The sequence below is a fragment of the Rhinichthys klamathensis genome, unplaced genomic scaffold (assembly GCF_029890125.1).
Source record: "Rhinichthys klamathensis goyatoka isolate OS25496 unplaced genomic scaffold, OSU_Roscu_1.1 h1tg000486l_1, whole genome shotgun sequence".
Classification (NCBI taxonomy): domain Eukaryota; kingdom Metazoa; phylum Chordata; class Actinopteri; order Cypriniformes; family Leuciscidae; genus Rhinichthys; species Rhinichthys klamathensis.
The window spans coordinates 310,761-335,339 of NW_026606973.1; the positions used below are offsets into that span (position 1 = coordinate 310,761).

The window sequence follows — 24,579 nt, forward strand, 5'->3', positions numbered from 1 at the left end:
AGAGTGCCTAGGGGGGTGCTAACTCTGATCTTCAGCAGGTATCGCTTGGTTTCAACTGATACCTTCATCCCGCCGACTCCATGGACCACCAGAGTGACGTCTTCACTTCGAAGGTTTAATTCATTTGCATCTTCATGAGTTATGTAGTTCGTATCTGAGGCCAGGTCAATCAAGGTTCCAAGTTTTTCTTGGAACCTTCAAATTCTTGCAAACCACTTTCTATTAGAAGCCCCTGCTCAATTGCCCTGGAGTTGAAGGTCCAGGATGCTGAATTGCAGAATGTATCTTGACATTGCTGAGCCAACTCAGTTAACAGTTTGGAGAGGAACTCCTCCTGAGACTCTGTGCACTTTCCACCTCCCACCGAAGCAGGTTTTGTTCTTCTCTGGGGTGTATTTTTGGTTTCAGCATATGGACACAGGTAATAATGGTGCTCGGGGGTTTGTTCGTCTTTGCATTCCAGATTCCTGCACAAGTAAGTGGCTTTACAGTATGCGCCTCCATCATGGATTTCCAGACATCTCTTGCATGCTCTAAGCCTCCTCACCGCATTCTCTCTCTCTGAAGGTTTCAGGGTCCTAAATTTCTTGCATAAATACAGCTTCTTCTTGTGTTTGCTGTCTCCACAGACAATACAACCTGCTGGGTCAGTGCTCAATTTGGTGGCTCTTGTTCTGGCATGCCTTGGGTCAGACCTGGTCTCCTTCCTGCTGGGCTCATCTTCTCTTAACTGCTCCAGGGTTTTGAGGAATTCGAGGAGCTTGTCGAAACGAGTTTGTGGTGCAAAGTCACCAATGGATTCTTCATGGCGCCGGTGTCTCCAAGCTCACCTAGGTCGTAAAGGGCTTTTTCAATCATTTGAATCAGCTCCACTATTTTCCTGGCTTGGTGACCACTTACTGGTGGCATTGCTTGCAACTCTTCCACAATTTCCAAAGCAATTGGCTTTATGCACAGCTTCACTACTTCCTGAACTTCAGCCAGCCCTTTGTTTCCTGTCTGTCATTATTGGACAAACTGATTAATCCAGGTGTGCCTGGCCTCAGTAACAATAATCAGGCACACCTGGATTAATCAGTTTGTCCAATAATGACAGACAGGATACAAAGGGCTGGCTGAAGTTCAGGAAGTAGTGAAACTGTGCATAAAGCCTATAGCAGCTCTATTTCCAAAGCGATTCTTCAGTACACGGAATATTTCTTCTGCTGTATTATAAGCTGCAAATCGAAACACTCTGGCCACTTTATCATCGAGACTGTCCAGCAGCTGAAATTGTTTCATCTATTTTGATCCGGTTGGTTTGCCTTCCTTCTGCAGAGCTTCCCATTCCTTCCTCCAGCGATGAAAATCACGTTTACTTCCAGCAAACTTGGGAAGGGAAGTAGGCTTCAACTTGAAGGCTGGGCTTGAAGAACTATGGGCTGTAACAGCTCTCTCAGAATCCTGTTCGATTTTTGCCTGAATAAATTCAGCCTTTCTGGAAACCAACTTTGGGAGACAAACCTCAAGCTCCCTCAGACGGCTTTTAAAGTCTTTTTGCTCAGCAGAAGGTGCCCAACAATTCCACCGGACATGCGCTTCTCTTACAGCTTTAACCAAGCCTCCCAGGTGGCTCAACATGAAGTCATATGCTTCCAGGTTCGCACAAGGTTGAACAGAAAAGACCCGGTCAAACTCCGCCTCTGCCACTTGAAAAGCCAGGGACATTACCCCAAAACTAGGCCAGAGAGTCTTCAAAATTAGATCTTTACCCTCCTTTAGTCTATGGTCACATTCTCTTGCCATCTTCTCTAGGTCAGCCTTTTGTTGCGAATTTAATGCTGGCACGTCCTCTGCATCCAGCTCAGCCTCAACCTCTGCGATCAAAGCAGCCTCCACATCCTCATTTGCTTCCATGACTTTTGTGGCTTGTAGTAAAAGATTTTTGAAGCTTTCTTTGAACTCTTCCTCACACATGTCCATATGTGTCCTAGAAACAGAATTGGCGAGCCGAGAAAAGTGTATTTTTGCGCTGATTCTTTCAGCTTTAAGCTGCTCCAACGACTTTGTCTCCGTCATATCCTCTGGTTGGAACAAAGGAATAATAATGCACACTTTGGGATGATGCTACGGCAGTTAACCTTTCTTTTTCCAGGCCTCCAGGTGAGTTTCAAGGTCCTCCAATCCTGGCTGCGATTTTTTACTGTCATCACGTTTGTTTGACTGTGCATTTCCCCACACTTGAAAGAGATTATTTGAAGTTATAAACTGGATTCCACTCAATGATTAGGCCTTGTGAATTATTTCCATCCATTTATTTCAGAATTCATGTAGCTAAAAAAACGGCTGTCACTTCAGAGTTCTTTGGTGAGTACCCGATCCCGCAGTGTTCAAAACAGACATCAAGCTCTAATACTCGAGCCAGAGCTGCTGTCTGCCGTAGCGTTAGCTCCCGGTGCACACAAACAATAGCAACGGTGCGTTGCCTTATCCGGCCTGGGCACTCACAACTGATTGCAGATTAGCTTCACATGGTACTAATGAGGGAATGTGGGGTGACGGGCGGTTTGCAGCAACAGTGACCGCACCACTCCCTCCCCGGAAGAGGGCCGGGTGGAAAATACTTTATTCCCTTTTATTTGTGTTCCACCGCTGGCCTTAAAACCAGCTGTACCCACTTTTTTTATTAAAAGAGCAGTTTCTTTCATCTCTGGGTCCGAAGAGGGCCCAGAGAGCAGAGGGGGGAGAGAATCCTCACCACTCTCATCCGCCTCTTCTATTGCCAGTGGGCAGCAGTGTGAGGTTTCGAGAATGCAACCAAGCCGCCTCTTGCACCTCCTGCCCTGTGGAACCAGGTAGGTGTTGCACAGCACACTCAGAGCGTCCCTGTGTTCCACCTCAATGCCCCACTCCGGGTACGCCTATGATCCCTTTGGTCCGTGCTTGTACGGTCTCTGCGAGCCTGGTTAGCGCTTCCCAGTCTGTCTCGGTGGCTCATTCGGACAATCAGGCTCGGCTATGCGATTCAGTTCACCCGGCGTCCCCTCAAGTTTTGGCCCATCCGCTCAACTACAGTGAGAGCAGCTGATGCCCATGTCTTGCAGGGGGAGATCACAGTCCTACTGGCGAAGGACGCGATAGAGGGGACCGGCTCTATCGCGTCCTTCGCCAGTAGGACTGTGGTCCAGCCGATATGAGGTCAGGTTACTAGAGTCCTTACATCCTCGAACCCAAGAAAGGAGGTGGGTTAAGATTGATCTTGGACCTGCGAGTCTCCACAAACTACCGTTCAAAATGCTCACGCAGAAACACATTTTCGAATGCATTCGTCCCCGAGATTGGTTTGCAGCGATCGACCTGAAGGATGCATACTTTCATGTCTCGATTCTTCCTTGACACAGGCCGTTTCTACGCTTTGCGTTCGAGGGTCGAACATATCAGTACAAGGTCCTGCCCTTCAGGCTGTCCCTGTCCCCCCGTGTCTTCACGAAAGAGAGAACAGGGTGTTCGCATCTCGACGACTGGCTCATACTAGCACACTTTCGAGATCAGTTATGCAAACACAGGGACCTCGAGCCCAGCTGGGCCTTTAGGTCAACTGGAAAAAGAGCAAACTCGCCCCCGTCCAGAGGATCTCTTTTCTCGGTATGGAGATGGATTCGGTCGTACAGACAGCGCACCTCACAGAGGAAAGCGCTCAGCCAGTGCTGAACTGCTTAATCACGTTCAAAGGCAGGATGGCGGTCCCACTGAAATTCTTTCAGAGGCTCCTGGGGCATATGGCAGCGGCAGCAGTGGTAACCCCGCTCGGCCTGCTTTATATGAGACCGCTGCAGCACTGGCTTCACGGCCGAGTCCCGAGATGGGCGTGGCATCACGGCACTCACCAGGTGGCAATCACACCGGCGTGCCGCCATACCTTCAGCCCGTGGTCAGACCACTCGTTCATACGGGCAGGAGTCCCCTTGGAACAAGTGTCCAGGCATGCTGGGGTATTCACAGATGCCTCTGCCACCAGGTGGGGTGCCACGTACAAAGGGCATGCAGTCTCAGGGGTGTGGATGGGCCCCCAACTGCTTTGGCACATCATCTGCCTCGAGCTGCTAGCAGTACGTCTCGCTCTGAGCCGCTTGAAAAGGCCGCTACAGGGCAGGGACGTGCTGGTGAGTACGGACAACACTGCGACCGTTGCGTACATCAACCGACAAGGTAGTCTATGCTCCTGTCGCATGCCCTTGATGGCGGGCAACTTGCCCGCCATCTCCTCCTCTAGAGTCAGAAGCATCTGAGATCGCTTCGAGCCATGTATGTCCCCGGTGTGCTCAACTGTGTGGCCAACAAGCTATCACAAGCTGTGCTTCTGGGAGAATGGCGACTCCACCCCCAGGAGGTTCAGCTGATCTAGAGAGAGTTTGGGGAGGCTCAGGTAGACCTGTTTGCCTCCTCAGAGACCTCACACTGCTAGTTGTTTTACTCTCTGACCAAGGGAACACGGCACGGATGCACTGGCACACAGCTGGCCCCGGGGCCTCCGCAAATATGCGTTTCCCCCAGTGAGCCTACTTGCGCAGACACTGTGCAAAGTCAGGGAGGACGAGGAGCAGGTCTGCAGGAGCAGGTGGGTTACCACGCAGGTGCAGGTGGGTTATCACGGAACAACAGTGACAGATACACTCTGTGTAAGGCTTCTCCTATCGTCCTTCTATGCAAAAAGGGGTAGAGGCTTGCACAGGGCGCTGGATGGGGTGCAGCAGCTGTGGCCCTTTGGTAGGGATTCCTATTCGTTGGTCTCGATGTGGCGTCAACTGACCGACTGAAGAGGAACGTCTCCGTGTTATCATATGTAGCGGAGACGTTCCTCTTCAGTCGGTCAGTTGACGCCACGTCGAGACCAACGAATAGGAATCCCTACCAAAGGGCCGGAGACACCACGTCCCGTCGCCACATCTGCTGTGACCCACCGGGGCAGCAAGCTCATCGGCTCGGCTCCTCAGCAAAAAACTGAAGTGCAATCGCACCTGCTGCTCATTATTTACCTGCGCTGCGTGACTGAGCAGCTGATGCAAATGATTGCAGGCCAATGTGCACTGGCTTGTTTAGTTTCACTCTAAGTAGAGTGGCCTCTCTAACGAGTTTCCTATTAGTCAGGCTCGGCGTGGTGTCTCCGTTCCCTCCTATAGGGAACGAGGGTTACCATATGTAACCGAGACGTTTCCCTTCACTCAAAAACACATAAAATAACACTTAATTTCAATATTTACTCTCCATTCCCAGCCATATGCAAAGCATGCTGGGAACTAACAATAGTGTATCTAAATAAAACTCCATAATCTAACTAATGCTCTTAAAATAAATAGGTAGCCTTCTTTCCTTAATTTAATCAGCTTAATCGGTTCAATTCAAGCCTAAAAACTTCTTAAATTTCCTTAAAAATAAACTCAGTGTTAACCTAATATTACTGCTATAAATAATTCATCATTATATTGTCATCTGTGTTCACAGGGTTGAAGTTTGTGCAGAAGTTTGCAGGTACAGTGTGACTGACACCATTTTCTTTAATACACTTGCAATACATTGTTAATCTGTATTATATACTGTCTCTGAAAATGTTTGTTTTGAAGTTGATTGATAATGTCTGATCTCTCTCAGTGGATGTGACTCTGGATCCTGATACAGCTCATCCACGTCTCATCCTGTCTGATGATGGAAAACAAGTCAGTCATGGACATGTTAAGCAGGACGTCCCAGAAAACCCAAAGAGATTTGATGAGAGTTATTGTGTTCTGGCAAAGCAGGGATTCAGTTCAGGGAGTTTTTACTATGAGGTGCAGGTGAAGGGAAAGACTGAGTGGGATTTAGGAGTGATCAGAGAATCCATTAACAGGAAGGGGGATATCACACTGAGTCCTGAGGATGGAGTCTGGACTGTGATTCTGAGGAATAAGAATCAATATGAAGCTTGTGAAAATCCATCTGTCTCTTTATCTCTGAGAGTGAAACCTGAGAAGGTTGGTGTGTTTGTGGATTATGAGGAGGGTCTGGTCTCTTTTTATGACGTGGAGTCCAGATCTCATGTCTACTCTTTCACTGGTCAGACTTTCACTGACAAACTCTATCCATATTTCAGCCCAGGGTTTAATGATAAAGCTAAAAACTCAAACCAACTGATCATCACTCCTGTCTCACCGTTAATGGATTAGAAAATGTAAATGAAAACCAAAAAGATTTTGCACTAAACCACAATCAGATAAATAGATTTTACCATAACACTTTATAATAATACAGTAATAAAGTACTTACTGTAAGTAATTTACAAACTATTCGTTTATAGTTAATTAATAGTTTATAAACTGTAGTTAATACATTTTATATCACTGTATTAGTCCATTAAGCGTTTTATTTGTCCAGCAGGGGAATCCTGACGTATTGAGGGAAACCCTAGTAATGTATGCAGCACAATCACCGCAACTAAACAACAAATAGAAATATATGTCAAACTCAAATGTAACATTGGACCTGTACATCCGCATCGGGGGAATAACATTATAATCTCGTTCACGGTAGAGAAAGATGCATAGGCTACACAGCAGATGGAGATTTTGCTCGGTAATCGACTGCTTTTCCTGCAGTTCCTGGATGTCAACGTTGAATTTACTGTCGAATTTGAACCACTGAATTTGTGGAAGCGAATTTGCAAAGCGAAATAAAATGGACCGAAAACCGCCTGTTGAATATTATAGGTTGTATTTTTAATCAGTTTGAATATTTTGGAAGTGAAATATGAAAGGTAAATATAGATTATTGAAAATGTACTAATGAAAATGTGTTTGAAATATTTTGAATTGAAATATTCACAGCTTAAATATTCAACCATGCTAAATTTCAGCCCATGAAAATGCAATGCATTAAAATACAAGCAGGGTTAATGCAATGCATATTTGTTTCAAGTAGTACAATTCAACAGGCTTTTTGTTTCAAAAACATTTGTCATTATTTTACTTCCATAGCGTTTACACTGAAGTCTCATAGCCAGGCGTTTACACTGAATCTCACAGCCAATCACAGCAGTGGGCGTTTACACTAAAGTCTCATAGCAGACACGCCCCTTCAAACAGAAATCAGAGGCTAAAATCAGGAAAGAAAACAGCCATTTGTTTCTAAATTGTTAAAATTTTTTGTAAGTGCACCTCATTATAAAATAATTTAAAAAAAATCCAGTTCATGACCCCTTTAATGTCTAATAAATATTGGTTTAAAGCACTCAATTAATGAGATAATCTAAAGTTAGCCTGGCTAACGCCAGACCCAATCTCGTTGAGAATTGGGTCTGGGAACCACATGTTTATTTTCTCGTATTTGAGGCGTGGTTTACGAATGCCCAGAGCCGTTTATTGGGTGCTAAGAATGTCTATCAAATGCGCCTGTACGAAGCTCATAGCCAATCGTTTCGATTATACCAGATGACGTATGTAGAGCGACAGAAATGAGACGAGGGAGACGACGATGGCCGATGGGTCAGAGATTTATGTGTAGCCTACACGATGGCGTGTATCTAACGGCCGTTTCACACCGCATGCGTGAGCGGCGCGTATTTTTTCGGCGTGCATGTTAAGCAATGAGTGCATTCACACCGGGAGCAGCGCGTGAGCGTCGAGCAGGAGCGGCGCGTGAGCAGCAGTGAAGCGGGGGTTTCGAATCTGTTTTTTGCTGCATTGCTCACGCTAAATTAAAGTGAAAGCACACTTTTGATGGACAAAAATAAATGTGATTTCACACAAAAATTGCCCAAAATGCACAGAATTAGCATGTCTAGTGAGTTTTAACAAGAACTTGAGTAGGCAAATAAAAGAAAATAAAGACTCTAAAATATTTATAGAAGATTTACCCGGTAAAAACTTGTTTTTAATTATTCAATTTGGGTGAAAGTTGTGTATTATATAAATAAAAAAAACTAAAGTAAACTAGCCAGAAAATATTATATATAAACGTTCTTTTAGTTCATGTAACGTTAACACGCAGACAGCTACAGGCTAGCACAACCCAAATCAAACCCGAGTGTGTGGTTTATTTGTGTGTTTTGTTTTTTATCCGTGGAGTTGCGGTCTTGTAAACATCGAAAGTATGACTGAAACTAATAGATTGGAGCCATTTTCTGGGCTGTTTTGTTGTATTACATTTAACTTATATGCGAATGTTGTACACCTCCCCATTACAAACTTTCAAGACTATCAATGTTATAAAATGACCAACTTCTAAAAACAAATGTATAGTTGTTTTTGTAAAGAATTGCTCGCTTATATATAATGCCGAAGTCATATTTCAATGTCTTTGGAAAACAAGAAAAAACACAAAATGACTTAAGCAATTATGCTATGAGGCTAACGATATGTAGCTTTGGAGCCGCTGTTGTGACACTGTCTACAAACGCTTCCAGTGTGAATACTCTCGCGCGTCTGCAGCTGCAGTGACGATGTAGTTACGCTGACGCGCTGCTCAAATGCCGCTCACGCTTGCGGTGTGAAACCTATATGTGAAACGGCCGCAAGGCTGCATCGAAAGGTAACTTCGCGTCTACTGCCATGTTTGATCCATAGGTATAAACAAACTGCTTCGGTGTGTCGCATAGACGCGTCATCGTCTTGCTGCTCCCTCCCCGTTCTGTGATTGGTTCCCTAAATGAGGCGAAAAATCTGGCCATGGTATCCAGACTGCCTTTCAGCGTGAATAGAGGGAATGCATTAACGTCACTTCCCCGCCGGAACACGCCCCCCTCAGCGGGACTGAGTGGCAGAAGAGCTGCTGCCAGACTGGAGTTAATAGGGGAAACTGCGTTAACGCGAGTAAAACAAACTATTATTAGTTTAAACTAAAAGTTGGACTCGATATAGTGTTCCTTACAACTTATCAAAGATCCAGTGATCCATGGATATTGACATGCAGCCAGGAATCGTGTTTCCTGACATTTATATGTGCCTGATTTCGACGCCGGGGAAATAAATGAAGAAAATTTGCCTGTAAACGTTTTATATAAATACAATATAGATAGGTCTAAATCCGAGTGATCACTTACATTAATGTTATACTGTATATCATCATATCGTCCAGCCCCTAAAACTTGTATAGTTTTTTGTCAGTGTTTATTTAAAAACACCCAATTATGCAGAATATAGTCTGTTCTGTAGCTTTTTGCAGTCTGTAAAAATATACAGTACCTCAGATTTCTGGTCAAATCTAGTTGTACAGTCAATCGCAAAGCTCTTTCCCGTTTTAGATGTGTTTTGTGTGTTTTTCACGGCGTTCACGCTGAAAACAAATGCTGCCGCTCAGTCTTTTTGCCACTTGTGGGCGTGACCGCATTCACTCCGGCCGACGGTGACGTCATGCGCATACCCTCTATTGAATCGCGCTGCGGTAAGGCAGTATGGGGAAACCCAGGCTAATCTAAAGTGAGAATTGGTTAACAAATTGTTAACAAAGCATAATCTAACTCTTTATATATGAGCTAATTAAACAATAACACTTTGTTAATGACAATGACAATGAATGAAGATCTCATTATTTGAATATAGTCTATGAATGTATTAACTAGTTTGCAAATTATTTGTAAATACTTTATTACTGTAAACTTATTTTAAATTGTTACCGATTTTACTTACAATTATAAAAAACTTAATATGTGATAGACAAAATGTGTACAAGTGCAAAAAACCTGTATTTTCAGGCCTTTAAAAATCAATCATTGACAAAATATCAACTATAATCAAATATTTGTGAATAATGACATATTTGTGAGATATGTTTAAAATATATTTTGTCACGGCTACATTTGAATGGGCTATTTATAACAAATCTATATATTTCTAATCAACACAAATATTTGTTTGCTTTTCTCTTTCATTTATACTTTGCTTTTGCTTTGCAAATATACTATGAAATTGACATATGATTTAATATTATATATGGTTAAATTTTACATAATATACTACACTTCCTGTAAAGGTGTTTCTACATGTTATTTTGTAAGGAAATCTCTGAAGCCATTTTCTCTCTCTCCAGCTGTAAACATTGAATTACTTGTGAAATATTGAGGTTCTTGATTTATATTGTAATAACTGCATCATCTGAATAAAGACAAGTGTTCAATTCTATAACTGATATTGTTTATAATCTAAACAGCTTGCTAATTATTATGCAAATACACATTGGAGAATAATTTAAGTTCATGATAAACAGCCCAATCGCATGAAAGTGCGTATCTATACAGTTATTTCTTGTGCCATTTATACGGCAATAATAGTTTTTGCGTGCATATGATATGCACTTTATGGCGTGTAATACGCCCGCACTGCCCACCCCTAATCCTAACCAAGGGGATTTTTTAGTGCGTAGCATGTGCACGCAAAAAACATTTTTAAAATGTTGCGAGAAATAAGATTTGTGGTATAGATGCACACTTTCATGAGATTGTGTTGGATAAACATTACAACAGACAAACAGGATATAATCAACACATGGAGGATCTTAATGGTTGACTTACATTAATTGTAAATGAAAATACTGAATTATTATTCAATGCAGATGATCCTTAAATCTAGTACATATTGAGTGAGTACACTCAATATTATATTGTATATTGAGTACACACCTGAGTGAGCTGACGGTAGTCCATCGACGCCAGGAGCTTCTGAGAGCCGGAGACGGTGGGAACAAACCTCTCATCAGTGTAAGTGTAGCACACGTGTCAAATAATATTGCACTTGTTACTAATATTAACCATAGGCCAGTAGGTTTGACTATGGAGGTGTACTAAGGACAACACTGTTTAAATAATAAAGTAAACCTTTATATTTAAATGAATTAAATGAAATTGTTGATAAGGTCAAAATCAAGCTCGTCACGACGGCCGGCCCTAGGGGGTTAATAAAGGGGCAAAAAGTTTTTTTTTTGTTTTTTTTGCGCAGCATTTGGCTAGCCTACAGTTAAAATTTTGGTGTTCAACTTTGCCTTTTAAAAATACAACAAACGTTCATTTTTTGTTTTTCAATTACAGGTTAAAAAAAGAAAAACGAATGGACGCAAAAGTACCTTATATTATTAAATATTTAAAATAATCTAGGCCTATTTGTAGAAAAGTTTGATAGTCAATCAAAATACTAGTAAAATCAAAGACTTTAATCTAAAAACTGTCACTAAAAATAGTGATAACTATCACTAAACTATCTTTAGTTTGATAGTCCATGTGAATTTACATCCATTCGTTTTTCTTTTTTAACCCATAATTGAAAAACGAAAAATTAACGGTTGTTGAATTTTTAAAATGCAAAGTTGAACACCAACATTTGAATTTGAACTGTAGGCTACACACCAAATGCTGCACTAAAAATGCTGTCGTCACCGGCACGCAATGACTTATGGGGTAGGATCAGGGTAGGATAGGCCGCTAAGGATCCATTTATGTATCCTTCCTTTCACGGGGAAACGAAGGGTGCATTTGGCGTCGCTTTTGAATCAGGGTAGCCTTCGTTGCGCCGCGATGACGCAACCGGCCTTCGAATACGGCCTTCGAAGGATGCGGAATTGAATTGGGACAGCCTTCATCTCGCCGCGGTATTGCAATCGGCCTTCAAATGTGGCCAATCGGCCTTCAAATACGGCCTTCGGAGGATGCAGCCTTCACATTGGGACACAGCTAAAGATTCCTAGAATACTACACCTTCAATATAAAATTCAACCCCATAAACATTGATAAATGTTCACAATTATAAAATTGGACAGTTCACTAAATCACATTCAAAAACATAAAAAAAAAATGAACAAAATGCAAAAACAACCGTTCAGAAGAAAACAATTCACACAATCAGTTCAAAAGACTCGTTTGAACTGTTCAGTTCAAAAGGTTGAGTTTGAAAAGTTCACTTCAAATTCGTTTGGAAGAATTTGATTCAAAAGATTTGATTCACTGATCCAGTTCAGAGAATTCAAAGTTCCTTAGAATCGTGAAAATTCTAAAAATCGTGATTCTATAGTTCCACAGAATATCTGTTTGCGCAGGGAAACAAAATACTATGAGCAGAGCAGTCTTTCCAAAACAAAGCTCAGTCCAGGTTAGAAAAAAAAATAGCAGGCAATCAGAACTTTCCTACCCAATTCCACAGGTGTTGGTTTAACTCAAATCTCGCATCAATCAACGTTCATCTCGCTGGGAAGGGTCGCCATCTTAGATCGCAACGCTGAAATGAACGCAGTTCCAGGGTAGGATTATTGGTGCGTTCTATTATAGCCAACGAACCGACTCGGACCTCGGATATGACGTCACGTCCACACTTCAAGCGTTCTATTATGTTTTGGGCGTCCGAGTCGGAGAAAAAAATGGACGCCACCCGTTGTAATGGTAGCACTGGCTGAGTACCAGGCGCTGCAAAATAAGTATGTGCTTCACCTCACAGAACACCGAGGAAGAACTTGAACTTGAAAATGTTCACTTTATTTCATGTTTTTCATGTTAATCTTCTGTTAGCAACGCTAGCAACGTAGTAATTGCACTCACAACAACCGATTCCCATACCTACAGGGGACGCAGTAATACGAGTGATTATAATCGTCATTTAAAATACCAAAGCGGTTCAAAAACAATGAAAACAATTCATACTTTCAAGTCACACAGGGCGCAGCCATCTTGAATTCCGAAACGGAATTCTTGCTCGGTGTCCTCACGGTTGTCCGACGTCCGAGAGGAGAAATCCGAGGAAAGGGGGCGTGTTGCTACGCAACGTCTGTCTTCCGATTCGGATCTCCGAGACGGATAAATAATAGAACGCACCAAAAGACCTGCATGTGCAACAGGCAGCATTAAGTTCACAGCACACATTAAATTCACAGCTTTTAGTTTAACAACAGTAATAGTAGCACTTTTTATCCTGTTTAACATATAACAGCTACATTTCCATCGTAATTCGACAGCTTAGTTAACATTATGCAACTTAAACATAAAATCACTCGTTCAATATGATCAACAACAAAATATGAACATCACAAACTCATACACATTACATCACTTTTTGCTTAGATCTTTGCATCAGATCTTATCAGCATTTCATACTGACAAAGAAAATACCTTTTCACTCTCTCTCCAATTTACACATCAGTACACAATCACATTTATGAAAGTTTACCAATTTCAAAATGTGTACTCACCAAATCCAAGGAAAATAGATCATATAAATGTCTCCTTTTCGATCCTCTCTGACGATCTTAACTTTTACACAAAAGTTATTCTGCTGCTCGTCTCACAGTCACGCAAAGAAAAGAAAATGGCTTCCCCCATACAGCAACTAAACAGGGAGGGACTTCAACATAAACCCCCGTAATTGGACAATCATAAAAATGTCAATCATCACACTGACATGCATTTCTTTTTGATTTTATAATTTTTCTTACACTTTTTACTAATTCTGGTTATTTTAACAACTCGAATTAATTAATTCCCTTTTATAATTAATTTGTTAAATTTTACAGGGTTACATTAGCGTTGCAAGCTTCTCCACATCACTGACAGACAAAGACAACATCAACTCTCTGGAAGCTTCACTCTTTAAATATCATATTTAATGCAATAAAATTTATGTTTTGAAGCATATCGTGCATGAACACGTCACAGCTGAAATTAAACTGCTGTTAAACACTGAATGTCTTACCCATTCACTGTTCTCCAGCTTTACAGTCTCTGAACCCAGAGACTCTGTGCAGGTTTGATCGGTGGATCCATGACTGTCACACACACACACTCTCCTGAGCGTCAGTAAAGTGAGTCCTGTATCTGTGTGTGTTCAGAGAGTTGATCTCTGACGCTCCACTGAATCCTGTCCATCAGTCACACACACTCAAACCTCTTCAGCTCCTGAGGAACACAGAATTCAGCGACATTACATTCTGAAGGAGACTATTTTGAAGAATAATAAACTGTTGGCAGACCGGATGTATGAAAACTAAAAAACAAATTTTTTTTATATGACATAACGCATGAGTTAATATTCAGTTAAAAGCGAGAAGTCTTGTAAACTGGTAACTTGTGCATTTCCCCTTCAAAAACCTGAAATTCAAATAAATCCTTGTCCATAAAACCAAACAAAACAAGATCATTTTATGATTAGAGTTGACATAATACAACTCCAGACATAATTGGATCTGAAAGAGTTTTTCAAACACTTTGAATTGGAAAAAGAGTTTTCCAAACACTTTTCTTAACTACTGTATTGTTTTCTTACTGTTATAGTTGTCTTCAGCCATTTTGGTGTGTTAAATTTGAGTCCGTTTTGGACTTCCCATTTTTATGATTAAATTTACGTTGTGAAAAACAAGGTTGTGTTCCATATTATGGTGTTCAGCAATTTTAACATAGTATTGTCATTATATCAGTGTAGATGTAGATGGAACAAAATAAAACCATTATATCAAGTAAATAAGTATAATACTTGGTGACACTCTTGTCCCAAAAAGTATTGCTATATATCACAAATATGTTGTCCCACGGTGAGTCATTTTCCCCTGTTGACCAAAATGTGAGGGTTCCCTCACAAATCCCAATTTAACCACTGTATATACAGTATATTATTTGTAGTTTGTGTGTGGGAATTATTAATTACTTGTATTTTATAAGGTGTTTTAATGAGTGTTTATTGCAGGGAATTAAGCTGCATTTTCTAAATTCTGATTGGCAGTAGAGAGTTTGAGAGTTACCATGACGACTGTGGCGCATCCTCAAACACAGAGCAGAACTTCAAAAATACTCTTGTTTATCTCACACTCATTTAGTGCTAAAGGTTAGTAAAATCATCACATTTCAGTGGAAAAAAACTGTTACTCAAATGCTTTAATGTCTAACTATTGCATTTCAAGTAAATGTTCAGTTTCTAAATAATTTTTACTTATGTCATAGAGAAGTCTGATAGTGTATCGTTTAACTTACCTGTGATCAGTCTGCTGTGTGAAAGAGTCTGAAACGTTTATTTATATGTATATTTATGTATGGTAACACTTTAGTCACACTTAAGTCCAAATCTCACTGTTAACTAATTGCTTATTAGCATGCCTATTACTAGTGTCACCATTAGGCTCTTTGGACTTTCAGTTTGTTTTGATTTCCACGTGTGTTCCCCTGTCTGAGTTTCCCGCCACCAATCTGTATCCATGGACACTGATTACCTCCCTCACAGCTGCCTGTCATTTGTATCAATCATCTGTGTATTTAGTTCCTGCCTGTCTTCAGTTCAGTGTCTGGTATTGTTTGTGTTTGACACGCTGTTACACCCGTTTGCCTGTTTGCCTGTCTTGAGAATAAAACTCGTTTTGGATTTATTCATTCTTCTGTCCTTCCTGAACCACCCCGTGACAGAATACCAGACCCAAAAAAGAAAATGGATTTTGCAGCAATGGAGATCCTCCTTCTCTCCCAGGAGAACCAGTCCCTCGAGGCCCACACACAGAGGTATTTGAACTTAGTACCCCATGTTCATTATGATGACACCAGCCTCTGTGTGTTCTTCTGGGCAGGTCTCAACGCTGAGACCAAAGCACGCCTGCCCGGAGATGGGCCTCGGGGGAACTTTGCGGAGTATGTGGAGTGGGTGCTGGTGAGTTGCAATTCTCTCTTCACCGTCGGCCTAGGAGAAGAGGATCTCGCTAGCACCCATCCTGAGTCTCATCCCGCCGAGACCGTTTCACCACTGGTCCCGTCCAGCCCCGAGCTTCCTTCGCCGCTGGTCCCGTCCAGCCACGTCCAGCCAGAGACCGTCCAGCCAGAGACCGTCCAGCCAGAGACCGTCCAGCCAGAGACCGTCCAGCAAAAGCCCCCCGCAAACAGAGAGCTACCACCCGCCGCGACGCGCCAGCCTGAGCCCGAGACAAAGAGGACAGAGCTGACCCTCGCCCCGGAGGAGGAGCTCCAACAAGAGTCTGACCAGGGGTGTGAGCCCACGACATCTGCGGGCGAGGGAACCCAATCGACGGATCACGAGGACTGGCTGAAAAATTCCTCAGAGGAAACACCGTTTCCCACCCTATCCCACCCGTCATCTGCATCTTCGTTGTCTTCAGAACTATCCAGTGACTGTATCTACCCTGTCATCAACCTGTCTAATACCTCTTCTCATCTAAGCTCAGCCAGTCCTCCAGCCCCACCGCTGCTGGATGTTAGCAGCCCTGCTTCATCTCTGGGGAAGGCCCCTGACGTCGAGTCGCAGGTCAGCCATCCATCCACAGCACTCGGGCATGAGGATCCCCTGGCTCCGCCTCCAGCCTTGGTCCTCTGCACTCCATCTCAGCCTGTCGACCTGCCGGCTCCGTCTTGGCTCCTTCCACCTGCGCCTCCACCAGAGACCCTCGAACCATCGGCTACATCGGGTTCCCTCGTCCTGCCGGCTCCCCCTTGGTCAGTCGTCACTCTGCCTTCGCCACGGACTTACGGTCTGTCCGCTACGCTCCGTCCCTCCACCCCTTCGGCTACAGCGGGCTCCTCCTTCCCCTCGGCGTCACCTCTGTCCTCCCTCACACCGACTTCGCCTCTGCTCTCGGGTACTTTGGCTCCACCTTCAGCGCTCGTCGCCGCGATGTCGCCTAGGTCTCCCAGTCCAGCGACGTCGTTTGAGTCCACCGGCTCTCCGTCTGCGCCGATGGATCCTGCCGCCGAGTCTCCGTCGGTCATCCCCCAGCTACCGTCAGCCTCCTCGCCACCTGGTCTCTTCCCTCCTTCTACTCTGCCGTGGGCTGTCGGTACTGGACGGCTCTGGGTCTGCGCCACCAGGCCATCTCCATCCATGCCGTCAGGGGATCGTCGTCATCCCTTCACTATCCTGTCACTCCAGCCTCGTTTCTGCACTTCACCATCACCTCGTCCACCACCAGAACCTCCTCCGGTCCTCCCTTCGTTGTTGCGTTACGGTGCGAGGACGCACCTGGCCGGAGGGGGGCGTTATGTCACCATTAGGCTCTTTGGACTTTTAGTTTGTTTTGATTTCCACGTGTGTTCCCCTGTCTGAGTTTCCCGCCACCAATCTGTATCCATGGACACTGATTACCTCCCTCACAGCTGCCTGTCATTTGTATCAATCATCTGTGTATTTAGTTCCTGCCTGTCTTCAGTTCAGTGTCTGGTATTGTTTGTGTTTGACACGCTGTTACACCCGTTTGCCTGTCTTGAGAATAAAACTCGTTTTGGATTTATTCCTTCTTCTGTCCTTCCTGAACCACCCCGTGACAACTAGGATATTGGCTGTTTATTAGTAGCTTACTTATTAAGGACATAATAATGCCTTATTCTGCATGACTATATTCTACATCCCATAATTACAACATTACCTTACTAACTATTAATAAGCAGTAATTTGGAGTTTGTTGAGGCGAAAGTCATAGTTAATACCTAAAAGTGAGAAGTCTTGTAAACTGGTCTAACTTGTGTATTTCCCCTTCAAAAACCTGAAATTCTAATAAATTCTTGTCCATAAAGCCAACAAAACAAGATCATTTTATGTTTGGATTTGACATAATACAACTCCACACATAACTGGATCTGAAAGAGTTTTTCAAACACTTTGAATTGGAAAGAGAGATTTCCAAACACTTTTCTTAACTATTGCTGCATGAGCCGTGGATGTCAGATAAGTTACTGTGAAATGTGTGATTTATGTCACTTGAAGATAAAATATTTTCTCAGCTACTTTTAAAGGGCCGTCAGTGGAGAAATAATACATAAAATCTTTGAGTATTAGTATTATCAAAACTGCTCTCTTGCTTCTCTTCATTGTTTTGTCAGCCATGGCGTCCTCTGCTGATCACAGGACTCACAACACTGTTCCCATAGAGGAGGAGAGTCGAGAGAAGAAGGTAAAGAGTTACAAACTAAACACCTTAAACACACTTTGACACATGTTGATGTTGGTGTAGGTCATATTGAAGGGCTCGTAACTTTTATTTCAGCCAGTTTGATTGGACAAGCGGTGCAAGATGAGTCTTGAAATAGTGTTTTACAGAAAAGAAAGATTAACATATTTAATTTGTTTATATGCCAAAGGTTAATGTTGTCAACTTTCAAGAGTACACAGCTTAGAGACATGGACTAAAAGCCACCAAACTAAATGTTGAAGTCATTAAATGGTTTTCAAAATAATTATTTAAATGACTAATATGGAATTAATATGTAAGCTATCTGTGTGTTTCTCTGTATGTAGAATCAGCTGGTTCAGACACAGACAGACGTTCATCAGATGATCCAGGACAGAATGAAGAAGATTCAAGAGATCCAGAACTCAGTAGAGCTGAGAAAAGTGAGTGGAAGTAAACATGCTAAATTAATATTGCATTATAACATTTCAATCTGCTTAATAAAGGTTCTCAATTAAATAAATATAAACAACTTTTAAGTGACATGAGGCCAGTAGATGAAGAGAGAATTTCTATTTTTTTTTTAGTAAACTATTCCTTTAAACATGCAAATACATAATAACCCTTGAGGAAAATAAGTTTATTCAAGTCTGCTATTAGTATATTTATTTTAAACTAAAAAATAAGAAAGTATACTTTCAGTCTACTTTTTATGTACTTAATATAACTAAATATAACTAAAATTACAAATAAATGACTTGTACTGACAGAAAAGTATATTTGGCCAATATCTGTACTCAATCTTTTGATCGAGATATACTTACAACTAATTTTTCCAAGTACATTTGGCTTGTAGTTGTGTTTACTCTTTTGATTGATTATCCTATCCAAATAGTTTTACATACTGTCATATGAACTTAAATTATTTGAAAATATTGATTTATAAAGAAAATGTTTCCTTATTCTGACTATTGGTAGTGTACAGAAGCAATTACTTCAAATCTACTTTACTCTTTCCCATCACTGACTGAATTCTCCAGATATCCGTGTTTTCCTCTGTTATACGGTAGGGGGCGCTGTAGGCATCTTCTGAAAGAGTACTGAATCTCCTGATCAAAACACAGGTGAAGAAGAGGCAGAAACAAGCGATAGAAGATTGTTTACGCAAATGTAAAATAACGCAAACATTAAACAGCATAAATCAAAACTGCCTAACGTTACCGAATGAAATGTCGAACCCATGAAGAGAAAACGACTGAAGCTTTGAGGGTGTTGATGGACTCGATCCACTCAATCTTTGTTTTGATCATCGTTCTGAATCTCATCCGGACAAAGTCTTTGGGGGAAAAAAACACGATTTTCTCAGCTTTTTGTTAAAAATGGTGCTTTAAAAAAATTAAACTTACCCACATTCAAGTGTTGATTAAAAAAGGATGCATGTTTTATACAAAATGTTTTTTAAATGGAAAGAGTTGAAGTACAGTAAAATATATATTTCAAGTATAAAAAATTAATACCTAAATGGGAACATAGTAGTATACTTAAAAGTGCACAAATAATATATAAATAATGAACTATAAGTATGATGTTATGTTCACTTAAAGAAACCTTACATGTATACTTGCGGTATAAAACTACTAAACAAGTGTTACATGTGTGTCCTGAGTTTCCCCCCGTTCATTGTGTATTTGGTTTAGTCCTGTGTTCGTTTTCCCGCTCCTCGTTTGTGTTCAGTTCCTTCACCTGTGTCTGGTTAATTTGCCCCAGCTGTGCCTTGTTTCCCCTATCTGTTCTCTGTGTATGTAAACCCTGTGTTCTCCTTCACTCCTTGTTGGTTCTCGTTTGTGTATGGTGTGTTACTGTCCCCCGTGATCCTTGTTTTGTTATTGAGTAAAGTATATTTGAATTGGACCTGTTGACTGCTGCTTCTCCTTCAACCTGCACCACACCCGTAACAGAAGAACCGACCATAACATCGATGGATGCAGCAGTCCAAATCCTTCTCCTGTCCCAGGAGGATCAGTCCCTCGAGGCCCACACACAGAGGTATTTGGACTTGGTACCTCTAGTTCATTTTGATGACACCAGCCTCTGTGTGTTCTTCTGGGCAGGCCTCAACGCTGAGACCAAAGCATGCCTGCCCGGAGATGGGCCTCGGGGGAACTTCGCTGCCTTTGTTGAGTGGGTATTGGCGAGCTGTGGCTCTCCCTTCACCATCGGTCCAGGGGAAGAGGAGGAGCTTATTGACTGGGACACAGAGCTTCCGCCACTGATCCCAGCCAGCCCAGCCAAGCCCTCACCGCTGGTTCCGTCCAGCCCAGCCGACCCTTCATCGCTGGTTCCGTCCAGCCCAGCCAAGCCCTCACCGCTGGTTCCGTCCAGCCCAGCCAAGCCCGCACCGCTGGTTCCGTCCAGCCCAGCCGACCCTTCATCGCTGGTTCCGTCCAGCCCAGCCAAGCCCTCACCGCTGGTTCCGTCCAGCCCAGCCAAGCCCGCACCGCTGGTTCTGTCCAGCCCAGCCGACCCTTCATCGCTGGTTCCGTCCAGCCCAGCCAACCCCTCACCGCTGGTTCCGTCCAGCCCACCCAAGCCCGCACCGCTGGTTCCGTCCAGCCCACCCAAGCCCGCACCGCTGGTTCCGTCCAGCCAAGCCCGCATCGCTGGTTCCGTCCAGCCCAGCCAAGCCCGCACCGCTGGTTCCGTCCAGCCCAGCCAAGCCCTCACCGCTTGTTCCGTCCAGCCCAGCCGAGCCCGCACCGCTGGTTCCGTCCAGCCCTGCCGAGCCTGAGCTTCCCTGCACGCCTGCCGAGCCTGAGCTTACCTGCACGCCTGCCGAGCCTGAGCTTACCTGCACGCCTGCCGAGCCAGAGTTTCTCGTCACGCCTGCCGAGCCAGAGCCTTCTCCGCTGGTCCCGTCCAGCCCTTCAGAGCCTTCTCCGCTGGTCCCGTCCAGCCCTTCTGAGCCTTCACCGCTGGTCCCGTCCAGCCCTTCTGAGCCTTCACCACTGGTTCCATCCAGCATAGCCGGGCCTTCACCGCTAGCCCAGCCAGAGACTTTCCACGTCCCAGAGCCTGTCCCAGAGCCTGTGATTCCCCCCAAGAAAGTTTTGGGGGGGGGATATAGGCCACCTGAAGGTGCGTCTCCGCCATGGCCACCCCAAGGGGATTCTCCGCCATGGCCGCCCGAAGGTGCGTCTCCGCCATGGCCACCTGAAGGGGATTCTCCGCCATGGCCGCCCGAAGGTGCGTCTCCGCCATGGCCGCCCGTAGGTGCGTCTCCGCCATGGCCGCCCGAAGGGGATTCTCCGCCATGGCCGCCCGAAGGGGATTCTCCGCCATGGCCGCCCGAAGGGGATTCTCCGCCATGGCCGCCCGAAGGGGATTCTCCGCCAGGACCGCCCGAGGGGTGGTCTCCTACTCCGCCATGGCCCCCTGACCAGCCTGCTCCGCCCTGGAGGCTTCCTGCTCAGGGTAGGCCACGCCCTCGTCAGCCTCCAGGGCGCCTGCCCCCCCACCCCTATTGAAGTTATACGGCGCGAGGACGCGCCTTTTTGGAGGGGGCGTTATGTTACATGTGTGTCCTGAGTTTCCCCCCGTTCATTGTGTATTTGGTTTAGTCCTGTGTTCGTTTTCCCGCTCCTCGTTTGTGTTCAGTTCCTTCACCTGTGTCTGGTTAATTTGCCCCAGCTGTGCCTTGTTTCCCCTATCTGTTCTCTGTGTATGTAAACCCTGTGTTCTCCTTCACTCCTTGTCGGTTCTCGTTTGTGTATGGTGTGTTACTGTCCCCCGTGATCCTTGTTTTGTTATTGAGTAAAGTATATTTGAATTGGACCTGTTGACTGCTGCTTCTCCTTCAACCTGCACCACACCTGTAACAACAAGTAGTTTACTGAGAGTATTCAAAGTGTACTTTCATAAACTAAAAAATGTGCTACATGTATTTGACCTATAAGTTCACTTGTAGTATAGTTGCAGTACAAACGAAAAATGTAAAAAGTGGGTCAGTTTATTCCCAAGTAGTTTTGAAACAGTACGCTTAAAATAATTATTAATTATTACAGTCTGAAGTATTAATACTTCTAGAACAGTGATATTAGTATACTTACTACATAAAGTATACTTTAAATATACTTGAACTTTACTGGCCACGTGTCCACCAAAGCGTTTTTAACCAGCTGAAAACTAGTTACTAGTATCTCATTTCACAGATCGTTTGTTTCTATATAAAAAATGACGATAGATTATAAAGTATTTGCTCTGGCTCTTGTTTGAAATGATTTTGTTCTGTTATTATGCTTGTTGTTGTCATCTGTTGACGTTGTACAAGCAGAATGTGATGGTTGGTCGGTGTGTTATTTGTCCCGCCCCTCCTCCACTGTGATTGGATGGTTGGGTAAAAAGTGACAGTGATGAACGCTGCGTTTTACCCAAAGTTGGACATTCTTCAACTCTCGGCGACCGGTAAAACACTTCAGCGTGAAATAGACGCTCAGCACCTCGTTACGCTCATGGCGTTTTAAAAACGCGGTGTTCCCATTGAAAACAATTGGAAAAATACGCCAGCCGCGTGAAAAAATGCTTTAGTGGACACAGGGCCTTAAGGATACTTAATAAAATTAACTTGAAGTATACTTATTTTTTGTAAGAGAAATGAATCTGCTTATTTATTTTATAGAGAAACACAGATAAAGAGAGATCAGCCAGTGTGGAGCTCTTCACTGATTTGATCCGCTCCATTGAGAGATGTCAGTCTGATCTGATGAAGATGATGGAGGAACAGCAGAAAGCAGCAGAGAAACAGGCTGAAGATCTCATTAAAGAGATACATCAGGAAATCACTGAGCTGAAGAGGAGAAACACTGAGCTGGAGCAGCTCTCACACACTGAAGATCATCTCCATCTCATACAGGTCTGTCAACATCTCTCAGTCAATATGTACAATATTACAGGAGAGGTCTTTAGAAATTAAACAGAACGAAACAGTATTATTTGTCAAATTAGAAAAAATATTTAACTTGAATAATAATAATTAAAAAAAAGTATTCAACTGTCTTGTCTCTCCTGCTATAGATGAGCTCATCCGTGGACAGTTGTCCACGCACCAAGAACTGGACTGAGATCAGGATTGACTCTGATGTGACTCTGAACTCTCTGTATAGAGCTCTGACTGAACTGAAAAAAACTCAAGAGACACTGAATGAAAAACTCAGTCAAACTGGTATGTGAATTTTAAATACAGTCGTGATAAAGTTCAGAGTGAGGAAGAAGGCAGGGTTTGCTTACTGAGGCTCATGCCTTTTATTATTTCCACAAATAAAACAAATGAGCTCTCTGCGCTCTCAACAAACTTCTGAACAAAGTGACACCAGTTTCTCAAGCAGTATCGCAGGTTCAAACAGCACGAGTCCTAAGTCCAGGTTCTCTCATTACTTCCAGTTTCCCTTTGGCTCTTATCCGGTCTCCCCATGCCAATTACTGCCTCTAATTCAGTCTGAACCAGCTTTTTTGTGTTCAGGTAGACGCTATGCCTATCACCACGCCCGGCTCGGTCTCGATATGGTGCTGAATCAGGTTCATTCGACCAGGCAGGGGCGAGAACACGTCTGTAAATTCGACTTGTAACCTGGCTACATCAGTGAACTGAGAGGGCAGGAGGTGATCTCCTCCTGGGGCCAGAGCGAGAGATTGGATTTTGGTGCTCACTTCTGAATTCTCATAATTGAGATTAGGGTTAGGGTGTACCTCGCCGTGTGACTTCAAAGGGCCATTGCCACTTGGGACTTAATTTGGAACTAGACGTAGGGAGCAATACAAGTACTTTATCTGCCGGTGTAAATTCACGTAGTCTGGAGCCCCTATTTTACAGGTCCAGCACATACTGAATTTCGTTTCTGCTATCGAAAGGTCCGTCCTTCCAAGTTTTTCTAAGGATGGGCTCAAGAGGGGCTCCAGCGATTTGTCCCAATTTTTGTTGTCTTCATGAAAGAACTTTTGAATCATGGTTTTATCGTACCATTGTTGGGCAATTAAATGCCCAACAAACTCATAAGTTTGGGGTAATGTCCGTGACATGAACGCTGTGCCCAGATCACTGAGGATCTCTTTTGGATTCCCACTCAGGAAATTAAATGGAACAGTGCGTCCGCTGTGCTTTCTGTGGAAATACTGCGGAGTGCAACTGCCTTGAGGTATCATGTTGCATAGTCCACAAGCACTAATGCAAAGCAATGCCCACGTGCGGCTCGTTCTAATGGCCCGATGAAGTCCATACTAATTCTCTTGAAGGGGACCTGCATTAGAGGAAAAAGACGCAAAGGCGCTTTAGGAGAGGCCGGTGGATTCACCAACTGGCTTTCATGAAAACCCGCACACCACCTGCGCACATTCTCATCAAAAATCGGGTCATGAGATGATTTAGTGTCGTTGATTGCCCTAAATGTCCTGCCATAGGATTACAGCCGTAGGATTAAAAGCATTTCCCGATGGCTTTTAGGTACTTATTATTGGGTTGTATTGGCTTTGTCTGAGCGGCTTGGGTTACTCGATACAACCTATCTTTTAAAATAGCGAAATATGGATAGGAGAGCAGCCGAGCTGCCCATCGATAGAACAGACCTGTTCAAAAGCATTTTTAATGTCTCATCCTGGGACTGATCCAGGGGAATATCATCACACTCATGAGGATTAGCCTCTCAATAGCGCTCTGGGGCCGGTTTCACAAAGATA

The 24,579-nt window shown here is 43.6% G+C and overlaps 1 protein-coding gene across 2 annotated transcripts in view; it reads left to right on the forward strand.

Annotated features, from left to right (window-relative positions):
* Nucleotides 1-24,579, forward strand: part of LOC130072345 (E3 ubiquitin-protein ligase TRIM39-like) — a 63,940-nt gene that overhangs the window by 34,894 nt on the left and 4,467 nt on the right. The window contains exons 2-4 of one of the 2 annotated variants that reach the window (XM_056237410.1): nucleotides 18,201-18,296; nucleotides 22,529-22,762; nucleotides 22,924-23,071. In XM_056237410.1, coding sequence (XP_056093385.1) covers nucleotides 18,201-18,296; nucleotides 22,529-22,762; nucleotides 22,924-23,071 — 478 coding nt within the window. Of the gene's footprint in view, nucleotides 1-5,481; nucleotides 5,509-5,628; nucleotides 6,196-18,200; nucleotides 18,297-22,528; nucleotides 22,763-22,923; nucleotides 23,072-24,579 lie in introns of those variants that run through there. The other variant, XM_056237411.1, reaches the window with a different exon arrangement.